Source organism: Diceros bicornis, chromosome 2 (assembly GCF_020826845.1).
Source record: "Diceros bicornis minor isolate mBicDic1 chromosome 2, mDicBic1.mat.cur, whole genome shotgun sequence".
NCBI classification, from domain to species: Eukaryota; Metazoa; Chordata; class Mammalia; order Perissodactyla; family Rhinocerotidae; genus Diceros; species Diceros bicornis.
The window spans coordinates 51,452,481-51,471,779 of record NC_080741.1 but is presented as its reverse complement, the minus strand read 5'-3'; the positions used below and the strand labels follow the sequence as shown (position 1 = coordinate 51,471,779).

The 19,299-nt window shown below is 56.9% G+C and overlaps 1 protein-coding gene across 4 annotated transcripts in view; it reads left to right on the top strand.

Moving 5' to 3' along the window:
• Positions 1-19,299, top strand: part of CACNA2D2 (calcium voltage-gated channel auxiliary subunit alpha2delta 2) — a 141,701-nt gene that overhangs the window by 56,720 nt on the left and 65,682 nt on the right. For all 4 annotated transcript variants that reach the window (XM_058559186.1, XM_058559177.1, XM_058559185.1 and 1 more), the window contains exon 3: positions 17,752-17,868. In XM_058559186.1, the coding sequence (XP_058415169.1) occupies positions 17,752-17,868 (117 nt within the window). The remainder of the gene's footprint in view (positions 1-17,751; positions 17,869-19,299) is intronic.

The following is a 19,299-nucleotide window of genomic DNA, read 5'->3' as shown; positions in this document are numbered from 1 at the left end:
GTTGAAGTTGGGCCTTTGTATTCCTCCAACCAACCTGTGTGTCAACCAGAATGTGGGTGAGGCAGCTCCCTTCTGCTCAAGCCGTAGCCTGGGTGGGGGCTCATCCCTGAGTGGTCAGCAGGCAGCATCTTGGCAGCTGGAGGAATAAGGGCCTCGTTCCAAAGGGGGAGTCTGGGTGGCACACCACAGCATCCACGTTGTGGTGCCGCACAACCCAGGGCCAGGTTCTGGTTGTACCTCTTACCAGCTGAGACCTTGGGCAAGTCTCAAGAGCCTTCTGAGCCCAGTGTCCCATCTGTAAAGTGGGGCATTGCCAAGCTCCCACCTCCCATGACTATGAGGGGTGGGATCTGAGGGATCCATGAGAGCTCACAGGCTACAGACATGTGGGGCAAGCCCAGGTCCAGTCACCATCCAAGTGGAGGCTCCGGGGTCAGGGGCCTCCAACTCCTAGAGCCAGCAGGCTCCCCATCCTCTCCCTCAACAAGAAAACCAAGGCCTGCGCAGCCCAGGTTTGAAGAAATGGGAAACGTGGGCTAAGTCTGCACTGTCGATAAAACTCCTTCAAGTCTGACTGGCTCCTGGCGATGAGTGAGATCAACCCAGTGCTTGGCCCAGGGGTCAGGGGTGAAAATAGTGTTTCCTCTGGAGGGGCAAGCAGAGGGTATCTGCTCAGCCAGTTCAATGGGTTAATAAATTAGTGGGACAAGGAGGCAGACTGTTCCTGGGGCTGGACTACCCGGTGACTGGTATCATTTGTTTAACAAAGTGACCAGAGACGGGGGCCATCAGGCATCTATCCCCTAGCGGAGAGGGATAGAGTGATGATGGGGATGAGCACAGGCAGCGTGGCTGTCCATGGCAGGGGCACTGAGGGCCATCAGGAGGTGGACAAGGAGCCCTTGCAGAGGCCATGGGCTGGTCGCTTTTGTTGAGGCCTCTGTAGGCCAGGTGTTCTAGGCATGCCGCAAATGACCCCTCATTTGCAAGGACTCCATGCAGGTGGGGAGATGGCTCAGAGGCAGGTACTGTGTCCAGGACTGACACCAGGTCAGAGACTCTGGGTCCTGTTGGCCAAGAACACCCCTGATGTCAGCCATGTGGCTGGTGTGTCGGGGCAGGTGCCTTGTGGGTGTGGTTGTGGGCAGGGAGGAGACTGCAAGCTGAGAGGAAGGGAAGGCTATGAGATGGGCATGCGCGTGGTGGGCGTGCCTTTTAAAACGATCATCAGCCTTAGTGTTCCAACAGCCTCTTTCACTTTATAAAAGCCTTTTCTTTTGAAAAATAAAAGAAGATTGGAGGCAAGTACAATATTTGGCTGTGGCGGCTGCTAATTTGGCACTGAATGTCACCTCCGCCTTTCTCTTCCCTGATGCCAAGTACTCCTTCTCTGGCTCTGGGTGGGCGGGCAAGGTGATGGGAGTGCAGGGTGAGCTCCCTGAGCCTCTTAAGATGCGAGATTCATTTCCTTAAACACACATTGTCTCACTCCAATTTCACGTCTGAGCAGTTCTGGCAAGGAATTAGCAGCCCCTGGGAGAGAGCGGGCGGGTTCTGTTTACAGGGGGCGGGGGCGGGCTGGGGAGTGGCTGTGCAAGCAGGGTGGTTGGGGCTATTGGGACAGAGAGCAGAGGACCTGGGTCAGGGGCTACCTCGCCTGGCCAGACGGCTCTCAAAGGGAGCAAGGCCGAGCCTCTGTCAAAAGAATGTGTAAATCCTGCCCCATTTTAGATGTCCTGAGTACATGGAGGAGGGGGACTATATAATGATTTAGGGGGCAAATTGAAGATTTTGGCTCTTGGGTCAGAAAGGACGCTTAAGACCATTTGGCCCAACTCTCCACCAGAGAGGACTGGCTGAGGCCTGGGGGCCAACTTCTGCCGACCCCCTCCTGTGATGGGGGCTCACTAACCCCGAAGGCCCCACTTTGCTTTGAGTCAGGCTCCCTGGACCCCTCCTCAGCATAGCTCCTCACCTCTGCCTTCGTGTCTCCTCCACGGCCCTGTGAGCTTAGGAGGCCACAGTCTTGTTGTGTGGGAGAAGCAGCCGTGCTCCATAAGTGGCCCCCTGGGACCCAGCAGGTCTCTCCCCATCCTGGTCAGTCATCAGGCCCAGGCTCCCACCTCACAGGCCTCCTCAAGGCCCAGCTGCCTTTCTCTTCAAGGTGTTCAGGCCGTTGTGTGTGTGGTGGCGATGGTCTTAAAGAGGAGTCTGAGGAGGGCGACATTTTAACCCCCTCCTCAGTGGCGCCCTTCAGACAGCATGACAGCAGCCCAGGGATTTCAGGCCTCCCGGGTTGGGCTTGTTTTGGGACATTCTCCAAGGCTGGGGCTGCCGTTTTATGCCCTCTCAGCCCTCCTCCTTCCCATACCCTCAGTCACCACCCAGTCCCCACCCCTGCCTCTACGGAGTGTTGGGGCTGGGCGGGGCACCCCATAGATGCCAAGTCAGGGCTGAGCCTGAGGAGTACTGTGGGGGAGGTGGCCCGTCCCCTAGCTCTCCTGGGCGGCTGCTCGTTCATCACCCCTTAGAGGGGAGACCTACCTGCTAATTTGTCAGCCCATTAGCCAGGCACGAGCAGCATATGGAGCCAGTTCCTGCTGCCCTCTTCCTGCCTGCCTCGGATAGCATCATCTGAGCTCACTGCACAGCCCAGGTCTGGGCTGGGGTCACGGGGGACGGGGGACGGGACGGGCACCGTCTTGCCCCGAGGCTAAGCCTCTCGGGAGGCAGCCAAGGGCTCAGAGCTCTCGGCTTCTTCACAAATCTATGTTTGGAGTTAGCAGCAAAGCCTCTCTAAGCTTTGGGCTGAGCAGGGCCCTGCTTTTAGGAAACTGGGCTTTATTTTTAGTGTTCAGAGAAAGATAATTTTTTCTCACCCGCTATCAGCAAGGAGATCAATTGTTTTCTTGGTGTTTCTAGATCCTCTTGTCTGCGGGTGGGGGTGGGCAGGAAGGATCGCCTTGTCTGACGGTTCCATTGTCGCTCCCACACGCACAGGAGGGAATTTGTGCCCTGGGGCTCTCTTTGTTGCAGCCTGGCACCATCGAGGGGGTCTCCATGGCTGTGGGGTCAGTGGCTGGAAGGAGGCACCAGCCCAGTGTGGCTGGCCTGAGACCAGTGCTGGGCTCCAGTCCCTCTGAGATGATGGGCAAGGGTGCAGGGAACTGGGTCTGCTCAAGGGTGCCCTGGGTCTGTCATATGCACATAGATGTTCCCTGAGGCCTACTGTGTGCTGTACTTGAGCAGAGGGACACAGGATTACTCAGGGAAGGATGCACCCCACCTCATTCGTAGTGAGCCTTTCCCCCACATGCACACGTGAGCCTGGACGAATGCACACCAGGACATGTGTGCCTGGACGTGCACACACATGTACCCAGGGACACACACACTAGAACACATACTTGGGTGTGCATTGCACACTCACAGGAACATCATCACCCTTCCCATGTGCATGATGGTGAACATTTGTGTACGCACACCCTGCCGTGCACTGTACACAATACCTTCCAACATACAGGTACAGATACACAATCAGGCAATTATACCATCTCCTGCATCACCTGGATTTATGGCAGGAGACCCTAACCTGCTAGCATCGTAAACTCAGAGAGCCTGATCGCCAGGGCTTCATGGTGTCTTGGCAGCCCGGCAAAGCATGATGCCATATAGGAGGGGTTTCCCAGCCAGCTTTGCAGGCCAGCCCTCTAGGGCAGAGTATACCCAGGCCCGGCTGGCAGAGGGGCGTATGCAGAAACTGTCTGTGCCCAGGGAGGAGCCGAGAGGCGGGGCACCACCTTGGAGGCTTGGCCTGGAGCATCTGCAGTGTTCCCCAGGGGCCCTAGGATTGGGGGAGGAGACAGCAACTCCAAGGGGTCCAAGCCCTGGACTGGGAGTGGAAGCTAGTCGTGTACATGGCAGGGGCAGTCCAGAGACCATGCTGAGGACGTGGCTGGTCTGGCATCTTAGCCTGGTTCTGGGGCCTGAAGGAGGGGGCTTCCTGCTTGAACCCCTGTGGGGCACCTGAAAGAGCAGACCTGAGCCATGTTCCAGTGGGAGTGTGGCAGGGCAGGGACCATAGTAGGATTCCAGAGGGGCTCAGACTTCCCCAGGGCTCCATGGTGGCCGGGGCAGAGGAAAGGCCTGGGGCGTGGAGTTCTGGACAAGCAGGCAGGGAGGCTCCCCACCCCAGTGTACAGGCGGGAAAACCAGAGGGGCCAGGGTTCACTCAAAGACCCTCAAGAACGATGACTAAACAGTGCCTACCCAGGCCTCTTGCCCTGATCCTACCCTGCAGGCCCCAGGAAAGTGGCCAACTGGAGTCCTTCCCCAAGATCCTTCCCCAGCAGCCCAGGTGACCTGGGCCCACAGACTCTGCTCAGGGGGCCTCTGAGTGGGCCCGCTATGAGGGGTCTCCCAGCAGACCCAATGATACAGGTAGGAGTGGGGTAGGGAGGAACATAGCTTCCCAGTTCTCCTCTCTCTGCTAGGAGGAAGTAGGGCTACCTTACATAATTGGGGCAGTTTGTTCCTCTCTTGTCCTCCTGGCGTCGTTGCCCTCACTGCCTCCTTGCTCAGGGAGCCCTTGACGGAGCTAGAAGCTTGGACATCCCTCCCTCCTGCTGGAGGTTGCTGAGCAGAGGACGCTGGAGCCCAGAGCATCATCGCCACGAAGACCTGATGAGGGCCTAGGCCTGAGGAAAGTGAGGGGCAGAGGGGACAAGATCACACTGTGTTCAGGGACACAGGCCTCCTACCCCAGCCTGCCAGATGACCCCACGGGTTCTCAGAGAGTTCACACTAGCAGACCATCCCCAAGTCCCTAGTGAGTTACGGGGGACAAAGCTGCCTCTGCGCTGCCACTGGATGCCCCCAGCAGCTTTCTTCACAGGCCCTTGGGCCTAGCTGCTCATTCACCTGCCCCTTGGTTTGCTATTCCCCTGCCAGGGGCACCCATTCGCACCCTCTTTCTGGAAAGACTTCACTGACCTCCCTGGGTATTCCTGGCCCTGTCCTGCTGTTCATCTCTTCTTCTTGGACCTCAGTTTACCCATCTGTATCCTGAGGTCCTGCACTTCCAGGCTTGCAAGGCCAGGATGGTTTTCTGCAGGTAGAAGTACCTCCTTGCGTGCTTCAGATCTGTGCTTGTCTCCCCCACAATCACACTGGGCAGACAGGTTGGACAAATGACAGCTAGGCCTCCGGGCCTGGTGGGTTCTTTGGGTGCCAGTGGGGCCACTGAGCAGAGGGAAGACTCGACTGGCACCATGAGTCAATCTGAGCGGATGATCCCAGGCAGATGAATTAGGGGCTTGTTGTCCTGAAGGGACTGCACTTCCTGGGAGGATTCGCCCAGGTACCTTTGAGAGATTAGCTCTCCAGGGACATTCAAAACAGGATGAGGTTTGCAAACACCCAACTCAGCTGACCCCCATTGACTTTCACAGCCCTGGGGGCAAGCAGCCCCATGGACATTGCTGAGGGGGCAGTCAGAGCAGCTGCGAAGAGGAGGGGGCCTGGGGCAGGGTTAGGGCTCAGGAGGGTCACAGGATCCTGTGGAATGGAGATCAGCTGCTGGCAGGTGGGGGCGGGGGTTGGAACGGGATCTGTGTTCAAGTGTGTGGTGAGTCTGTGTAGTAGGTGAATCCCAGCTCCACCAATTACTCTCTTCCTCAGTTGTCTCGCCTGTGAAATGGGGACAATGACTAGGGCTTCTGAGGGTTTGATTCAATGGATGACCAGTGTGGAAGAAGCTCGCTTGGGCCCCACTGGTATTGGCAGCTATTCCTGTAGCAATCATTACCCCATCAAGCAGCCCCCAAAGCTGGGTGCCCACCTGGAGTAGGAGCCCAGGCGCAGCGTCTGCCTCCCCTGAGCACAGCACACTTACTTTGAAGTTGATGACTGTTCAGACCAAGGGCCCTTGTGGTGTTTGCCAGCGCGGGCGGGCAGTGAATCCTGTTTGCACAGTTCGTTTGCACAGCAAACACTGCGCGCGGACGCAGTGAAGGTAAACGTCGGCCCCAGTGGCTGCTGGGGTTTTTCATTCATGGAGAGAGAACCTGGAGCTGGGAGTGCCAAGGATTGTCCCTCTCTCCCCACAGGAAATGAGGGGAAACTGAGCCAGGGCCTGCTCAGGAGCACCGAGCTGGGAGTGGGTGTGGAGGTCACCAACCTCCCGGTGCTGGGAAACGCTTGGGTGGTGACCACCCTAAATTTTTCGGGTCCAAACATGTGAGCTTTCCTGTGAGGGCCCAGGAGAGCCTATAAATGATGGAAGAGAGCAGGTCACCTCTGGGCATGTGTCCCCAGCATGTGCATGTCCTGATGCACATATGTCCCTAATGTGTACCTGTCCTCGGTGTATCTTCAGCATGTGCAAAGCCTCAGTGTCTCAGTCTTGTTTGTTTATTTATTTATGCTTCCGACTTATTCTATGGAAGATTTAAGGGCACTTACAAGGATACATAAAATTCAAGAAGAGCCTATAAATTGAAAGTAGGAAAAAAATAAAAGAAAAACTATGGGAAGGCCTAAGATGGAGCTGGGAGGTACTGACAGAGAATGTGGACGAGATGGCCCAGGTGTGAGTGTGCTCCCCCAGACACTTGCTTGCACACTCACCATGGATCTGGTCCAGCTTGGCTGTGGTGCCCACTGCCTTATCATCACCTGACACTTGGGTCTTGTGCTCAGAGGAGGGAGCCCAGCCCTCCTGGGGACCCTAATCCAGAGGCCACTGTTGGTCAGGCCATGCCCTTGCCCCCACCAGGCCCACCACGCATGCTGTTAGGAGCTTCTCCAGTGTCATGTCCAGCAGGAGGATTTAGGGCCATGACCTTTAGGTAGCTCCAACCATCTGGGGCCATAAAAGTCCCACTGCTTAGGGGCCGGCCCGGTGGCGCAAGCGGTTAAGTGCGCGCGCTCCGCTGCGGCGGCCCGGGGTTCGCTGGTTCGGATCCCGGGCGCGCACCGAAGTACTGCTTGGTGGGCCATGCTGTGGCGGCGTCCCATATAAAGTGGAGGAAGATAGGCACCGATGTTAGCCCAGGGCCGTCTTCCTCAGCAAAAAAAGAGGAGGATTGGCGGATGTTGGCTCAGGGCTGATCTCCTCACAAAAAAAAAAAAAAAAAAAAAAAAAAAAAAAAAAAAAAAAGTCCCACTGCTTAAAACATTTCAGATGTCTACTGACCACCTTCTGAGGTGTGGATGGAGACCCACAGACCCTCACCCAAGCTTGGGGCTGCTGGGCATCCAGTGACAGTGGACAGGTCCATCTGGGCTGTGGTGCGTTCTCTGTGAGCCAAAGTGTGAGGCATGGGCAGGATCTGCAAGTGGCTTCCAGGGCACTAAGTGTGAATGTGGTGAGGTTGGTGCGTGTGAGTTGGTATGCAAGGTCAGGTGCGTGCGCCTGGAACTACCATGTGTGCACAGTATTGGAGAGGACCCTGGGATGACTTTGCCCCAAAGGGGCCCTTGATACCAGGGGAGGCCATAGCCACCTCCTAGGCCTACCTCCATCTCTGTCTTTATCCCCCACATCTGACGTACCATGATCTCGTGTTTTCACAAGAGCAGCCAGCCCAAGAGCCTCTCATTGTGATCAGTGCTGTCACTATTTGGCAACATCGTCCGCAGCAAGTCTCAGAAGCAAAGGGCAGACTTCCAGCCTGCGAGGCCTGGAAAGTCGGTCCCTGCAGGATAGCGTGGGGCAGGGAAAGCTCTCGGCCTCGGGAGCAGCCCTGGAAGGAGGACTGCTCCATGAGAAGCCAACAGTGCCTTGCGTTTGACCTTTCATCTTTGAGGAACGCTCCAGAAGGCCTGGCTGAGACAGCTCAGGGCTGTCTGGATGCTGAGTGTGAAAGCTCATGCCACGCCACACGTCAGGTAAAGAGCAGGGCAGGGATTCAGACCCATGGCTTTTTAGCCATTCTTGGCTGCAAGTGCAGGGGACTCAGGAGGGGACAGGTCTCCTCTTTGGACAGATTCTGACCCTCCTGGCAGTTCAGTTTCCTCATCTGTGAGATGAGAAACCAGCCAGCTGTTGAGCCCCTCCTGGCGCACTTGTCACAGGTCAGGGAGGGGATGGATAAAGAAAAATCAGGTGACTCCCCCTGCTGCCGAAACCTGCCTGGGGACTCTCTGGGCAAGGTCGGTTTCTGGCTATTCTGGAGTCCCTGAGAGACCTGCCCCAGCCCCTGAAGAGGGTTGCCCACCCTGCGCTATCAGTGCTGGGAGGGGTGGAGTGGAGGTGATGGGGCAGAGGAAGCAGACTTTGTCCTTTGCTCCCTGGCCTTCAGAACCAGGATCATGGGCATCTCCACTCACTGCCTATAGACTCCAGCCAGTTTCTCTACCTGCCAGAGCCTTGGTTTCTTCAGCTGTAAAATGGGAACAATAACTGTACCTGCCTTTTAGGATTGTTGTGAGGAGGAAAACTTGGTGGGTTATGTGCTGAGCCCTGTCTGGCTACAAGGAGGGGCGGCCTTCTCGTTACTCTCATTGTCCTTCTGCAGTTGAGAGGCTGAGGAGTCCGGGGGGGGGGGGGGGGGGGAAGGAAGGCGGGGCCTACTGGGTGGGGAGGAGGCAGGAGAGAGCTGAGCCAGGGTGGGTGGCAAGGGGGCCCAGACGCTGGTACAAACAATCTGTTTCCCATAAACATGGGCACCCACACCAACCGGCCACCACCCGGCGATTTCTGTGAGTTGGGAAAGTGCCGGTATGTTTACTCACACTCCCCCGCGCCAGCTGGTATCTGGGCACAGCTTCCCTCTCAGCTGCCTCGACAGCCGGCGGCTCCCAGCTCAGGGAGGGGGAGCAAGCAGGGGCCCCTGGCTATCGCCTGCAGTTCGATTCACCTCGGGCTCAGATCCCTCGCTCCTCATGTTATCCTGGACCAAATCGAGAGGACAGGAAGCCCTGAGGGTCTGCATGGCTGGTGTCCTCATGGCTTGGCCGTGACATAGCTCCCTTGCTCTCCAAGATCACCTGAGTAGACAAAGGCCTGGAGGCCGGAACTGTCCAGGGACCCGTGCCTTGAGTTTAGGCAATAGGTATCACTCTAGTGGGGTCCAGGCCTCCTCTCTCCCCACAATCCAGCTGCCTTCTCTGTAAGTGCTTCCCTTCACTGGCGTGTGGACAGCACTTCCCTTCACTGGGGTGTGGACAGCACCCAGACACCTCAGCACACCCAGAACTGATGGGTACACATTGTAGGTGGGTGCGGTTGCAGGGCCTCTGGTGCCCCACAGGCCCTGGGATGCTGAGGGCTCCGTGTCTCAGGTTCTGTGCTCTATGAACACTTTGTCTGAGCTTGGCAGTGGCAGCTGCAGGAGGTGCACACATCAGCCCTGTGAGGTCAAGGCAGATTCTTGGCTGCTAAGGAGTTTCTGTGGCACTGCACCGCCCACCACCAGGCCTGGGTCAAGCATCTTGGACTCAAGAGTGGTTGGAGCTTGGAGACAAGGGCCCAGAGAGGGGGCTTCTTAGGCAGGCTCTGAGCGGCCCATACTAGAGCTTTAACATGTGACCTTGGTGCTGGGTCATGGGTGATGGAAACCTGGCCCTGAAGCATTTGCTTTTGATGTACACAGGAAAGTGTCCAGAGCTGACATGGGCAGTCAGGGACGCTAGAGTGTGCCCCTTCCCCAGCCTCCATAGATTTGGCCATTTGACATCGTCACCTCTGTGTTGGGAAGACACCCCCTCCCCATCAAATTCCTTTCTCATCTCCCACCTATCCCCAGAGTATCCTCTTGACCACCAAGGGAGCCAGAACCTGGGGAAGATAGAGTCACAGACTGTGACCTTCATGTAGGCACACAGCTATGGGGATGCTATTATCTAATGATGGCAGCCTAGAGTCCAGCTACTGTGCAGGGTGACCCTGGGTGAATCCCTTCTCAGCATCCCTGACAGTTGGCCTGCATACTTCCTGTGACAGGGAGCTCACTATCCAGGCAATGCTCCCAGGGTTTGGGAGCCTTGAGTGTGAGCAAGTTTTCCAGTTTTCCCTGAGCTGAAATATGCCCTTCTCCTCACAGGTGCCATCAGGAACCTCAGAGTTCTGCCCTCAGGAGCTTTGGAGAAAGTACCTCTCACACTTGGAGCTGGGTGGAGGCCATGTCCCTCCAGGACTGCTCTCACCTGAAATATACAGGCCTTATGCTGGAGGCCTCGTTCCAAGTCAGTTCTGGATAATGGATGGATAATCAGGATTGCCACGGTTTTAGTCAGTTTAGAAATTCACATCTGTTTCAGAGAGGGGAAAACGGCCACACCCAGCAGTGGGCCATGAGATCAGCGCTCCTTTGTGGCGGGTCATGCCTCATCCTGGGGCATGTGTGGGGCAGGCCTTGCAGCAGTGGGGGCCTGCATGGGAGCAAGTGCAGGGAGGTTGGCACAGACTGGCCCTAGCTCAACTGGGAGGATTTGGTTTATTGTTTTGTGTTGGGTTTTGTGTCTTTTGAAAAACAAGAGATTGAGCCTTTTTATGACATAGATTTTACAGCGTAACAAGGCAGTGTAATTTCCCATTCTCAGCAGCAAGTGCACTTTTTACACTAATTGCATAATTAGACATAATGTACTAATTGCGGTAATGGATGACAGTCAACTAAACTTTAACTTTAAAAACAAGGAGGCATTGCTGGGGGTGGTGGCGGGGGCTTTGTGCCCCTGTGAGTTATTGAAGGGAAATCTACTGGTGAGAGCTCCTAGGAGCTGCCTCTTGGGGGCCAAGGGGCCATGGAGCCAGCAGGGCCTTTTCATCTGGTGGTCTAGGCCACACCTCCCTCGTCCCCTGAGGACCCCCATCCTGCTGCCTGGGTATTTATCTCCCTTCCCCTCAGAACCTGTTCCCGCAGCTTCCTTTCTGCCCCCACAAGCCCCTGTGCTCCTGCCACTGAGCAGTCCCATTAACTTTTCCTCCTCCCAGCCATTACACCTGCCATTACTCCTGCCTGGAGTCCCTTGTCCCCTGTCCACCCCTATGTCTGGCAGACTCCCCCCCAGCCTTTCAGACTCTGCTCAGATGACCTCTCTCCTGAAAAGCCATCCCAGTCTTTTCCTTGATGCCCCCTCCTAGCTGTACCCAAGCAGGCCAGCCCCGCTCCCGGGTGTTTCCTGCACACCTCTCCCTGCTGCCAATCCTCTGCAGTTAGCAGTCTGAGTGGACATCTGTCCCCTCTGGATGGCGAGTCCCAGGAGGGCAGGGACAAGGTCTGGTCCATCTCTGCTGCCCCAGGCTCAAGAGGGCCCCAGTAAGAGCCTGTGGCATGAATGTGGAATGCCCCAGTGGGAATGTAAGGACATGGGGGTGGGGGTGGGGAGGAAATGGGGCCATTAATGGGCCACTGACACAGGAGGGCCACATCCTCACCTGCTCCTAGAAAGCAAGCCAGAAGCCCTCCTTCCTGCTCCCACACTGCCTTTGTGTCGTCCATTGTAGCCCATGCAGGGCCACATTGTAATGGCCTGGGTAGGTATTTGTGACCCCCTCTAAACAGAGGGTTCATTCCAGGAAATCCCTACTCGATATGAAGGTTAGTTGTTAATAATGTGACAACCAGTGTCACACTGTACAAACCCTGCTTGCGACATGACACCATATACAGCTGACTAACTATGGAGCCAACCCACCACAGGATGGTGGCGACGTGGCATGGCCACGTGGGAACGGAACATGGCAGCTGGTGGATGTCAGCAGCTGATGAAGCATGCAGCTGAGTGACACATATCCCCCTGCTCATGCACCGACTGTGTGCTCCATGGGTCCTGGGGCCCCTTGCCCTGGCACTACTGTAAGTCCCGCATTAGGCAGGCCAAGGAGGAGCCAAAACTCCTGCCCTGGGGAGCTCTCAGCCACACACAGTCCAGGGCCTGGTATGTCCCCAGAGCAGCTGGGGTAGGGTTTTCGTGCACCCACTGTGGGGCCTCAGTGGCTGGTTGGGTGAGGGGAGAGCCCAGGAGGTACAGCCTGCCCTGGTTCCGTCCTGAGTGCTCTCAGTGGGAGGTTCCCCAGTACCTGGCTACTCCATCGATCCTGTGGTCTTCAAGGGTAGTTAGCCGCTGTGTCAGTAACTTCAATTTCCCCCCAACGGCAGGAGACAGGGGCAGCAGCCTGGCTGGGGTGGGGCAGGGGCCCGGGATCCGGCTTTGCCCTGACTGACTGGGGTCCCTGAGCTGATCACTACCAGTCCCCCATCCCTCCACCTCCCTCCTGGCCCAGCTCAGGGTCCCTGAGCCACCATGAGCCCACTATCCTCCCACCCAAGGCTCCCCTGATCCCTGGCGCAAGTGTACCCCATTCTAGCAGCTGACCCCCATCTCCAACCCCAGACCCTGTGGCCTTTCCAGTGCTCGCCCGTGCCAGCCAGCCTAGGGAGGCCTAGCCCACCATATCTAGTCCACTTGCTGCTTTCCCTCTAGGGGCCTGGGCACATAAGACCTCCACCAGCTATTCTTTTCAAGACCAGGGACCTGACGCCAAGATATGGCTAGAGGGGGTTGGAGAACAGCAAATCCCCTGGGGTCATATCACTGGACTCAGCTCCCCCCACCCTGCCTGTGTGCTGCCCAGCATGCTTGGCAGGGGGAGAGGACCAGGATGCTGGAGCCCCCTGCTGAACCCCAAGCTGAGCCTGGGCCTCTGAGGAGACAGCCAGCAGCAGAAATTAAATTTCTGATTTAATTTTCCAGCGATTAGGGCCCGTTCACCTTTGCTGCGGAGAGGAGCCTGCACGTGCGCCTGTTTTTACTCCAGGGTTGGGTGGTGGGTTAGTCGATCTAGCCGTTCTGCCATTCCTCCCCTACTCCTCTCCAGAACAGCGCTTCTGCCTTCAGCATCCCCCTTGGTCTGCCCCAGGCCCCTTTCAGGCCCACCAAGCCCCCAGCTTGTCCTTTGTGCCCCTTTGCCATGTGCCTCCCCTTCAAGCTTGAGGATAAATGCAGAGAATAGAACTGCACAGAGTGTGACCTAAAGCAAGGGCTTTGGATCAGACAGACCTGGTTCAAATCCGAACTCTGCTGTGTAACTTAACCTCCCTGGTCCTCAGTGTTCCATCTGCTATATGGACACGATAGAATGGTCCCTCCTCAGGGGTTATTGGAGATCAGTGAGGTCAAGTGTGTAAAGCGCCTGCCCCGGGTAGCCAGAGCCAACACTCTGTGAATGGGACTGTTCCTGCGGCCCCTGTGGCGCCTCTTTCCCTTTTCCCCCTACCCGCCCGCCTTATTCCTCTCCCTGGGCAGGCTGGGTACTGTGTCAGGTCCAGGCCCCACTGCTGCTGGTTTTCTGGGACTTTGCACATGCCTCTCCAGTCTGATTGGGGCCTGTCCGGGTCACTGGTCCTGGGGCCTTTTGTCTCCTGTGGTGGCTGTCTCTGTGATCCAGATACTTCAGCTCGACCCCCCTCCCAGTCAGGACTATTGGGAGCTGTGGGGATGAGGCTGGCTTTGTCTGCCCCTGTGAGCATCCAGGCTTCCTTTCCAAGGTCGCCACTCCTCCAAGTGTCGTTCACGTCGCCTCCCCTTTATGTGGAGCCACTTATGGAAGCAGGAAGCTGTGCAGAGGGTCTGGGGCCCCTAAGAAGGCCTTAGCCTCCATAGGCCCTGGAAATCCCCAGGCTAGAAGGCTGGCCAGACATGCTGCTTAACAAAAGAATTACTAGAGCTGAGAGAGGGTTGGGGATGGGGCCAGCCCTGGGGTTGCGGGTGGTGGGGGGGAGGGAGGTAAGGAGATGAGGGGAGAGATGGAGGGACAGGTCTGATAACCCATGGTGGGGTGCCCTTAAGGGGAGGAGGGCACCCGGTGAGCAGTGGCCACAGGTATATGGTAGGGGATGAGGGGAGCCAGGGACTCCTGGGAATGAGGGGCTGCAAACTGCCTCCTGAATTGTCCCTGGGGGCCTCAGCCACCCCTGCTCTTCCTGTTCCTCAGCCCCTCCGTCACCGTTTCTCCTGCCCTCCCCCACATGCCCTTCTGGCTGCAGCTAGCCTATCCCCTAGTCTGCTGCCCTGTCCCACTACCATTTACCATCTCATCTGTGGTATGAAGCCCCTGTGTCTTCCTCCCCCATCGCTGCTGGCGTGGAGCTGCAACAGCCGGCCCCCATCTCTCTCCTCTGTCCAGCTGCCTGTGCAGAGGTAGGGGCCATGCAGGCTGCACTGCTGTGGGAGCTGTTGGGTTTTTCCAATTAGCTTGCTGGGCCAAGGACATCAGTGGGCGTGCTGTCATGCTGTGGTTGTTGAGGCCCTGCACCCACTGTGCCTTAGCCTTTCTGTTGCTTCTGAGCTGGCCCCAGGGACCAAGGCTAGAGGCTAGGGCTCAAGGAGAACTAGCCCTGGGCATGTTCCAGAGCTGCTCCGGGCCCTCCCAGGCTTCCTGCTGGGCCTGCAGGTGGAAAGCACCTCCTGGAGCACATCAGTGGAGAGATGACCTATCCCCCAGGGTGGGACCATCTGCTGGACTGTGTCACTTGGATCTCCCTGGGGCACAGAGCTCAGCTCAGGGCCCACCCCAGGGGACAGGGAAACTGGAGTAGGTACAGGGGAATGTCACGAAGGGTGAGGCATTTGGGATAGAAGGAACAAGGGCTTTGCATCTCAAGGGCACATTTGGGATTGGGGGACAGGCTTGTCTGGAAGCTCAACCAGCCACTGTAATTCTGGAATTCTGCCCTCACCTCCCCAGGAACTCCTTCTAGCCTATTTCCCCATCCTCACTAGGGAGGAGTTAGCTAGGCAGGAAAAGGTGGAGGCGAAGCAGGCACAGCAGGGCAAAGGTGTGGCAGAGGGCCTCAGCATGGGCTGGGGACCCAGAGGCCTGCAGGCACATGCCAGGTCAGTGGGCTGGAGGGACCAGCAGAAAGATGTCATGGTGGGTCTTGGGGTAGAAGTGGGGCAGGAAAGAAGCATGGCAGATGCAGCCCAGGCTCCACGAGGTAGCACAGCTGCAGGAAGAAGTGGAGGAGCCAGACCAGGTCCAGCTGGCCCAGAGCTCCTCTTGAACATGGAACTGGTCATGTGCCTTTGCTGAGGGTCCATTGCACACAGGCCCGGTGCTTGGGGAGAGATGGAAGAGAGCTGGCCGTGGTTGTGCCCTATCAGTGGTGTCCCTGTGTCTAGGCTCTCCTCTTATCATCTCCAGGGCTGAGGCTGAGGTGTCGGAGTCAAGGACAGGATGGCTGGGGAGGGGCTGCCCAAGAAGGGCTGGGAGGAGGGATGGGGCTGGAGGTGGGCAGACCCCACGGAGACCAAGGCTACCTGCTCAGGAATGGGAGCCGATGGCTTTGAATCCTAAATGTGCAGACCTAGCAGGGAGGGAATGGAGGCAGGGAGGGGACTGTGATTCCTTCTGCAGAATTCTGGTGATCCTAAACAATAGCGTAGTGACAATAGTATAGGTTGCTCTTGAACGAACCTTTTGGTCCTTGGTCGGCCTGTGAGGTGGGGACTGCCGTTCTCTCATTTAATAGATCAGACACTGAGGTTCAGAGATGGGGTAACTCTTGGCAGGATGTTTGCTTCTAAGCCCTTGTGTTACCTGTCAGGGCACTGGGGTGTGACCCTGCCACCTGGAGATCCACTCCCTCTGAGGCCCCCAAGCCCTGGCCCGGTCACCATGCCAGGCTGCAGGGGGTACCCTGGACCCGGCGGGGAAGGACTCCCTGGTTCCCTGAGGAGAGTTGTCAAGAAGCCTCATGGTCCAGCCTCCAATCCCAGGGCTGCCACTGCCATGGACAGCCCTGATTGGGGCACCCAGGAATGACCTTGACCTGAGAGTCAGGTATGGGGACTTCATTCTCTGCCCTGAGAAGCCAGGCAGCTGTGCCCCCTGCTGGCACAAGTGGGCTGGAGGTGCGGTGCGCTTAGCTGAGGCTTCAGCCAGTGTAACTGAGATGCGGCCTCAACATACCCAGGGGCCGCAGTCCAAGGTCAGGAAAGGGTGTATTTTTAATGTCCTGAAAACGTGGGAAGGAGGGATCAGGGAGATGGGGCTTTGCCATTCACAGTCGTGTGGCCTTGACCTGTCCTTTCTTGTTCCTGAGCCTCAGTTTCCCCAACAGTGGGCACTGCGCCCCACGCTCCCTGCTTTTCCCAGTGACCCCCAGGCTCTGACCCCTCCTTGACCTCTGTCTCCATCACTATCTTTTATCTGGGGGCCTCTGTTCTGAGGCAGGGTCCAGGGGACCCAGGAAACAGCCTGGCCTGGTGCCCACTTGGGGCCTCTATCTTCCCTGGCCGTGCATCCAGGCCTCGCAGATTGCCCTCTAATCGCCACTGCTCTGTGGGAAGGAGCGACTTCACCACAAATTATTTTGTTCTAAGAGAAGGACAAAAAGAAAAGAGGCCGAGAAGCCGGGAGGGATGGGGGCGGTGGGAGGAGGAGATTGCCTGAGCCAGCTTTGTGCCGAGCTTGTGCTTTAACCCTTGGACTGCCAGGCACTGGGTGAGTGGCAGGGCAGGGCCTCTGGAGGCCTGGTCCCCCACCTCCTCCCCTCGTGAGATGCCGGAGGCCTTATCTCACCACGTCTCATCCCCACTCTGCCGACCTTATCTCTCCTGCCTGTCTGTCTTGCATCAACTGCCTCTCCCACCTCCTTATCTCCTCCTCATCACCTCCTCTCTCTGTCTCTCCACATCCCTCTGCTTCTGCACAGCCTGATGGCACAGCCTGGTGGCAGCAGCTCAGTCATGGCAGCAGCTCAGTCATGGCAGCCTGGCCTGTGACCTCTGGTAAAGGAGCCAGCTTAGGGCACGGACCTCCTGGGGTCACCTGGATGGACACATGAACCCAGTCAGGCTCAGAGACACACGCCTGGGTGTATGATGCACACACACACGCGCGCGCACACACATGCACCTGCACACACCCAAGACTCCAGCCATGAGCAAAGATGCCCGCAAAACCCTGCTTCTACGACTCACATACAAGCCCCCAGGCTTCGTCTAGAGGCCCTAACCCCACCCCACCCCCAACACGCGGGCACGTACACACAGATGGATGTGTGTTGAGCCGTAACACACACTCACACACGCAGGTGCAGACTGTCAGATTTACACCCCCCATACACGTGTGCACAGGCCCACAGGAGAGGCAGGAGAGGCAGATTCAGTCCCCCCACATGCTTCTTCTTCCCTGGTCCCTGCCCCCCTATTCTGTGCCCCGAATGACAGAGGAGCCCCTAGGGGCACCCAGAGCTCCCACTATAGTTTCTGCCCTGGGGCAGCGCCAGCAAAAAAGGATATGGATGCCTGAGCCCAAGTGGAGGGGTGGCTGTGTGTATGTGATGCATGTATGGGTGTGTAGGTATATGTACACGCGTGGGTGTGAGAGCATCTTCATGTTGGTTCATGGTGCGCAACGTTACTTATTGGCTCCATCTCTCCCTGACACCCTGCCTCCTATCCAGCCCATCCTTTCCCCTCTGCTGCTCTCAGCCACTCTGAGCTAGTCAACGGGGTGCTGCTTATGGTCCCTGGGAGGAATCCTGAGAAGACAGTGGCAACTCCATCTCACCAACCACACACAACCAATGCAAGCTGGAGAGTCCATGGCCTTGCTCTTCTTCCAAGTCTATGAGAGCACTGGGGCCGGCCTCCAGACAGCCATGGTCTTTCTCAATGGCCAGAGCCAGGGTTGGGGTGCAGGTGAGGACTGTACTGTGGTGAGCTGTGCAGAAAGGCACCACGGCATGGGAATGTGGGACCACTCTGGCCTCACCCCAGGCTTCTGCTTCTTTCCAGATCTACAAGGACAACCGCAATCTGTTTGAGGTTCAGGAGAACGAGCCTCAGAAGTTGGTGGAGAAGGTGGCAGGGGATATTGAGAGCCTGCTGGACAGGAAGGTGCAGGCCCTGAAGGTAGGTGCAATTGTATGGGTTGAGAGAGAGCCAGGCAGAGTGGCCTGCACTGTGAGTGCGATGTCCCAACCCGCCAGGAGCACACGGCCCTGCTGGCCCTCTAAATTCAGAGGGGACCATCATTGGCAGGGCTGTGCCCACGTGGACTGTGGGCAGCTGTGGCAGGAACAAGATGGTTGTATCTGGAGTAGGCAGCATGAGGGGTGACCTGGGGTCTTGGGGGCCCTGTGTGGGCATGAAGGTGGGGCCCAGATAGGTCCCTTCCCTTGCTCCTGTGGGGCCTAGAGTCCTCCCAGTCCTCTGCTCTGAGTGTGCCCTGGGTAAGCACTTGGCCAGGATAGCGACCTGTTGATGGCTGGGAGAGTGGGCTGCAGGCTCTGATCGGGAGGGAGTGTGCAAGGGCCCTGAATGCCCCACAGAGAAGGCCGTGGCCATGTGATGCTAGGAGTTGGAGCCCCTGCTCTACCCATGACTTTGAACATTTCCTTGCCTTCCTCTGGGCCTCAGTCTCTCCGTCTATACTCAAAGAGGTTGTACCTGTCAACTGCAAGGCATTGCGGTTCTGTGAGGTGACAGAAACTGCTAGGCTGCCCTGACTGCGTCTACAAAGCCGGCAGACCCCTGCTACTCTACCCACCTCAGAGAGAGCAGTGAGGAGGGGCTTCTGGAGCTGCAGAGTGCCCTGGGCGGGTTGTGCAGTAAATGAGGAGGGGTTCCACACTGCCCCCAGATCAGAGGCCCAACTGCAGCTGTCCCAACCTGTGTCAGAAAGACGGGTCCAGTAAAAAGGCATGAAATAGTGATTCACGTGACAACATGGATGAACTTGAAAACATTATACGAAGTGAAAGAAGCCAGTCACAAAAGACCACCTATTGTGTGATCCGATTTCTGTGAAATGTTCAGAATAGGCAAATCCATAGAAACAGAAAGTACCTTAGTAGTTGCCTAGGGCTGGAAGGGTGGGGATCGGGAGTGTCTGCTAACGGGTACAGGGTTTTGGTTTCTTTTGGGGAATGAAAATATTCTAAAATTAGATGGTGGTGATGGTGATGGTTGCACAACTCTGACTATGCTAAAAAACCACTGAATTGTATACTTTATGTGGGTAAATTTCATGATATGTGAATTATATCTCAATAAAACTATTTAAAAAAAAAAAAAAAAGATGAGCAAGTCCATACAAGCCATGCCCTGGCTCAGGCCAGGGGCCTGGCAGGGTCAAATCAGGATGGCCACCCAGTTCAAACCCCACCACATCCAGGCCCCAGGAGAGAACCAGGATCCCCTTCCCAGGAGCTGGGTCCCCTGCCTGCCCCTGTGTGACCTGGGGTCATGGAAAAGGGCGAGGCTGGCATCCTGGGACCAGAGATCCAGAGGAGGCAGAGCCTGAGGGCCTCCCAGCCTGTGTGGACCCAGAGGACCCAGAGC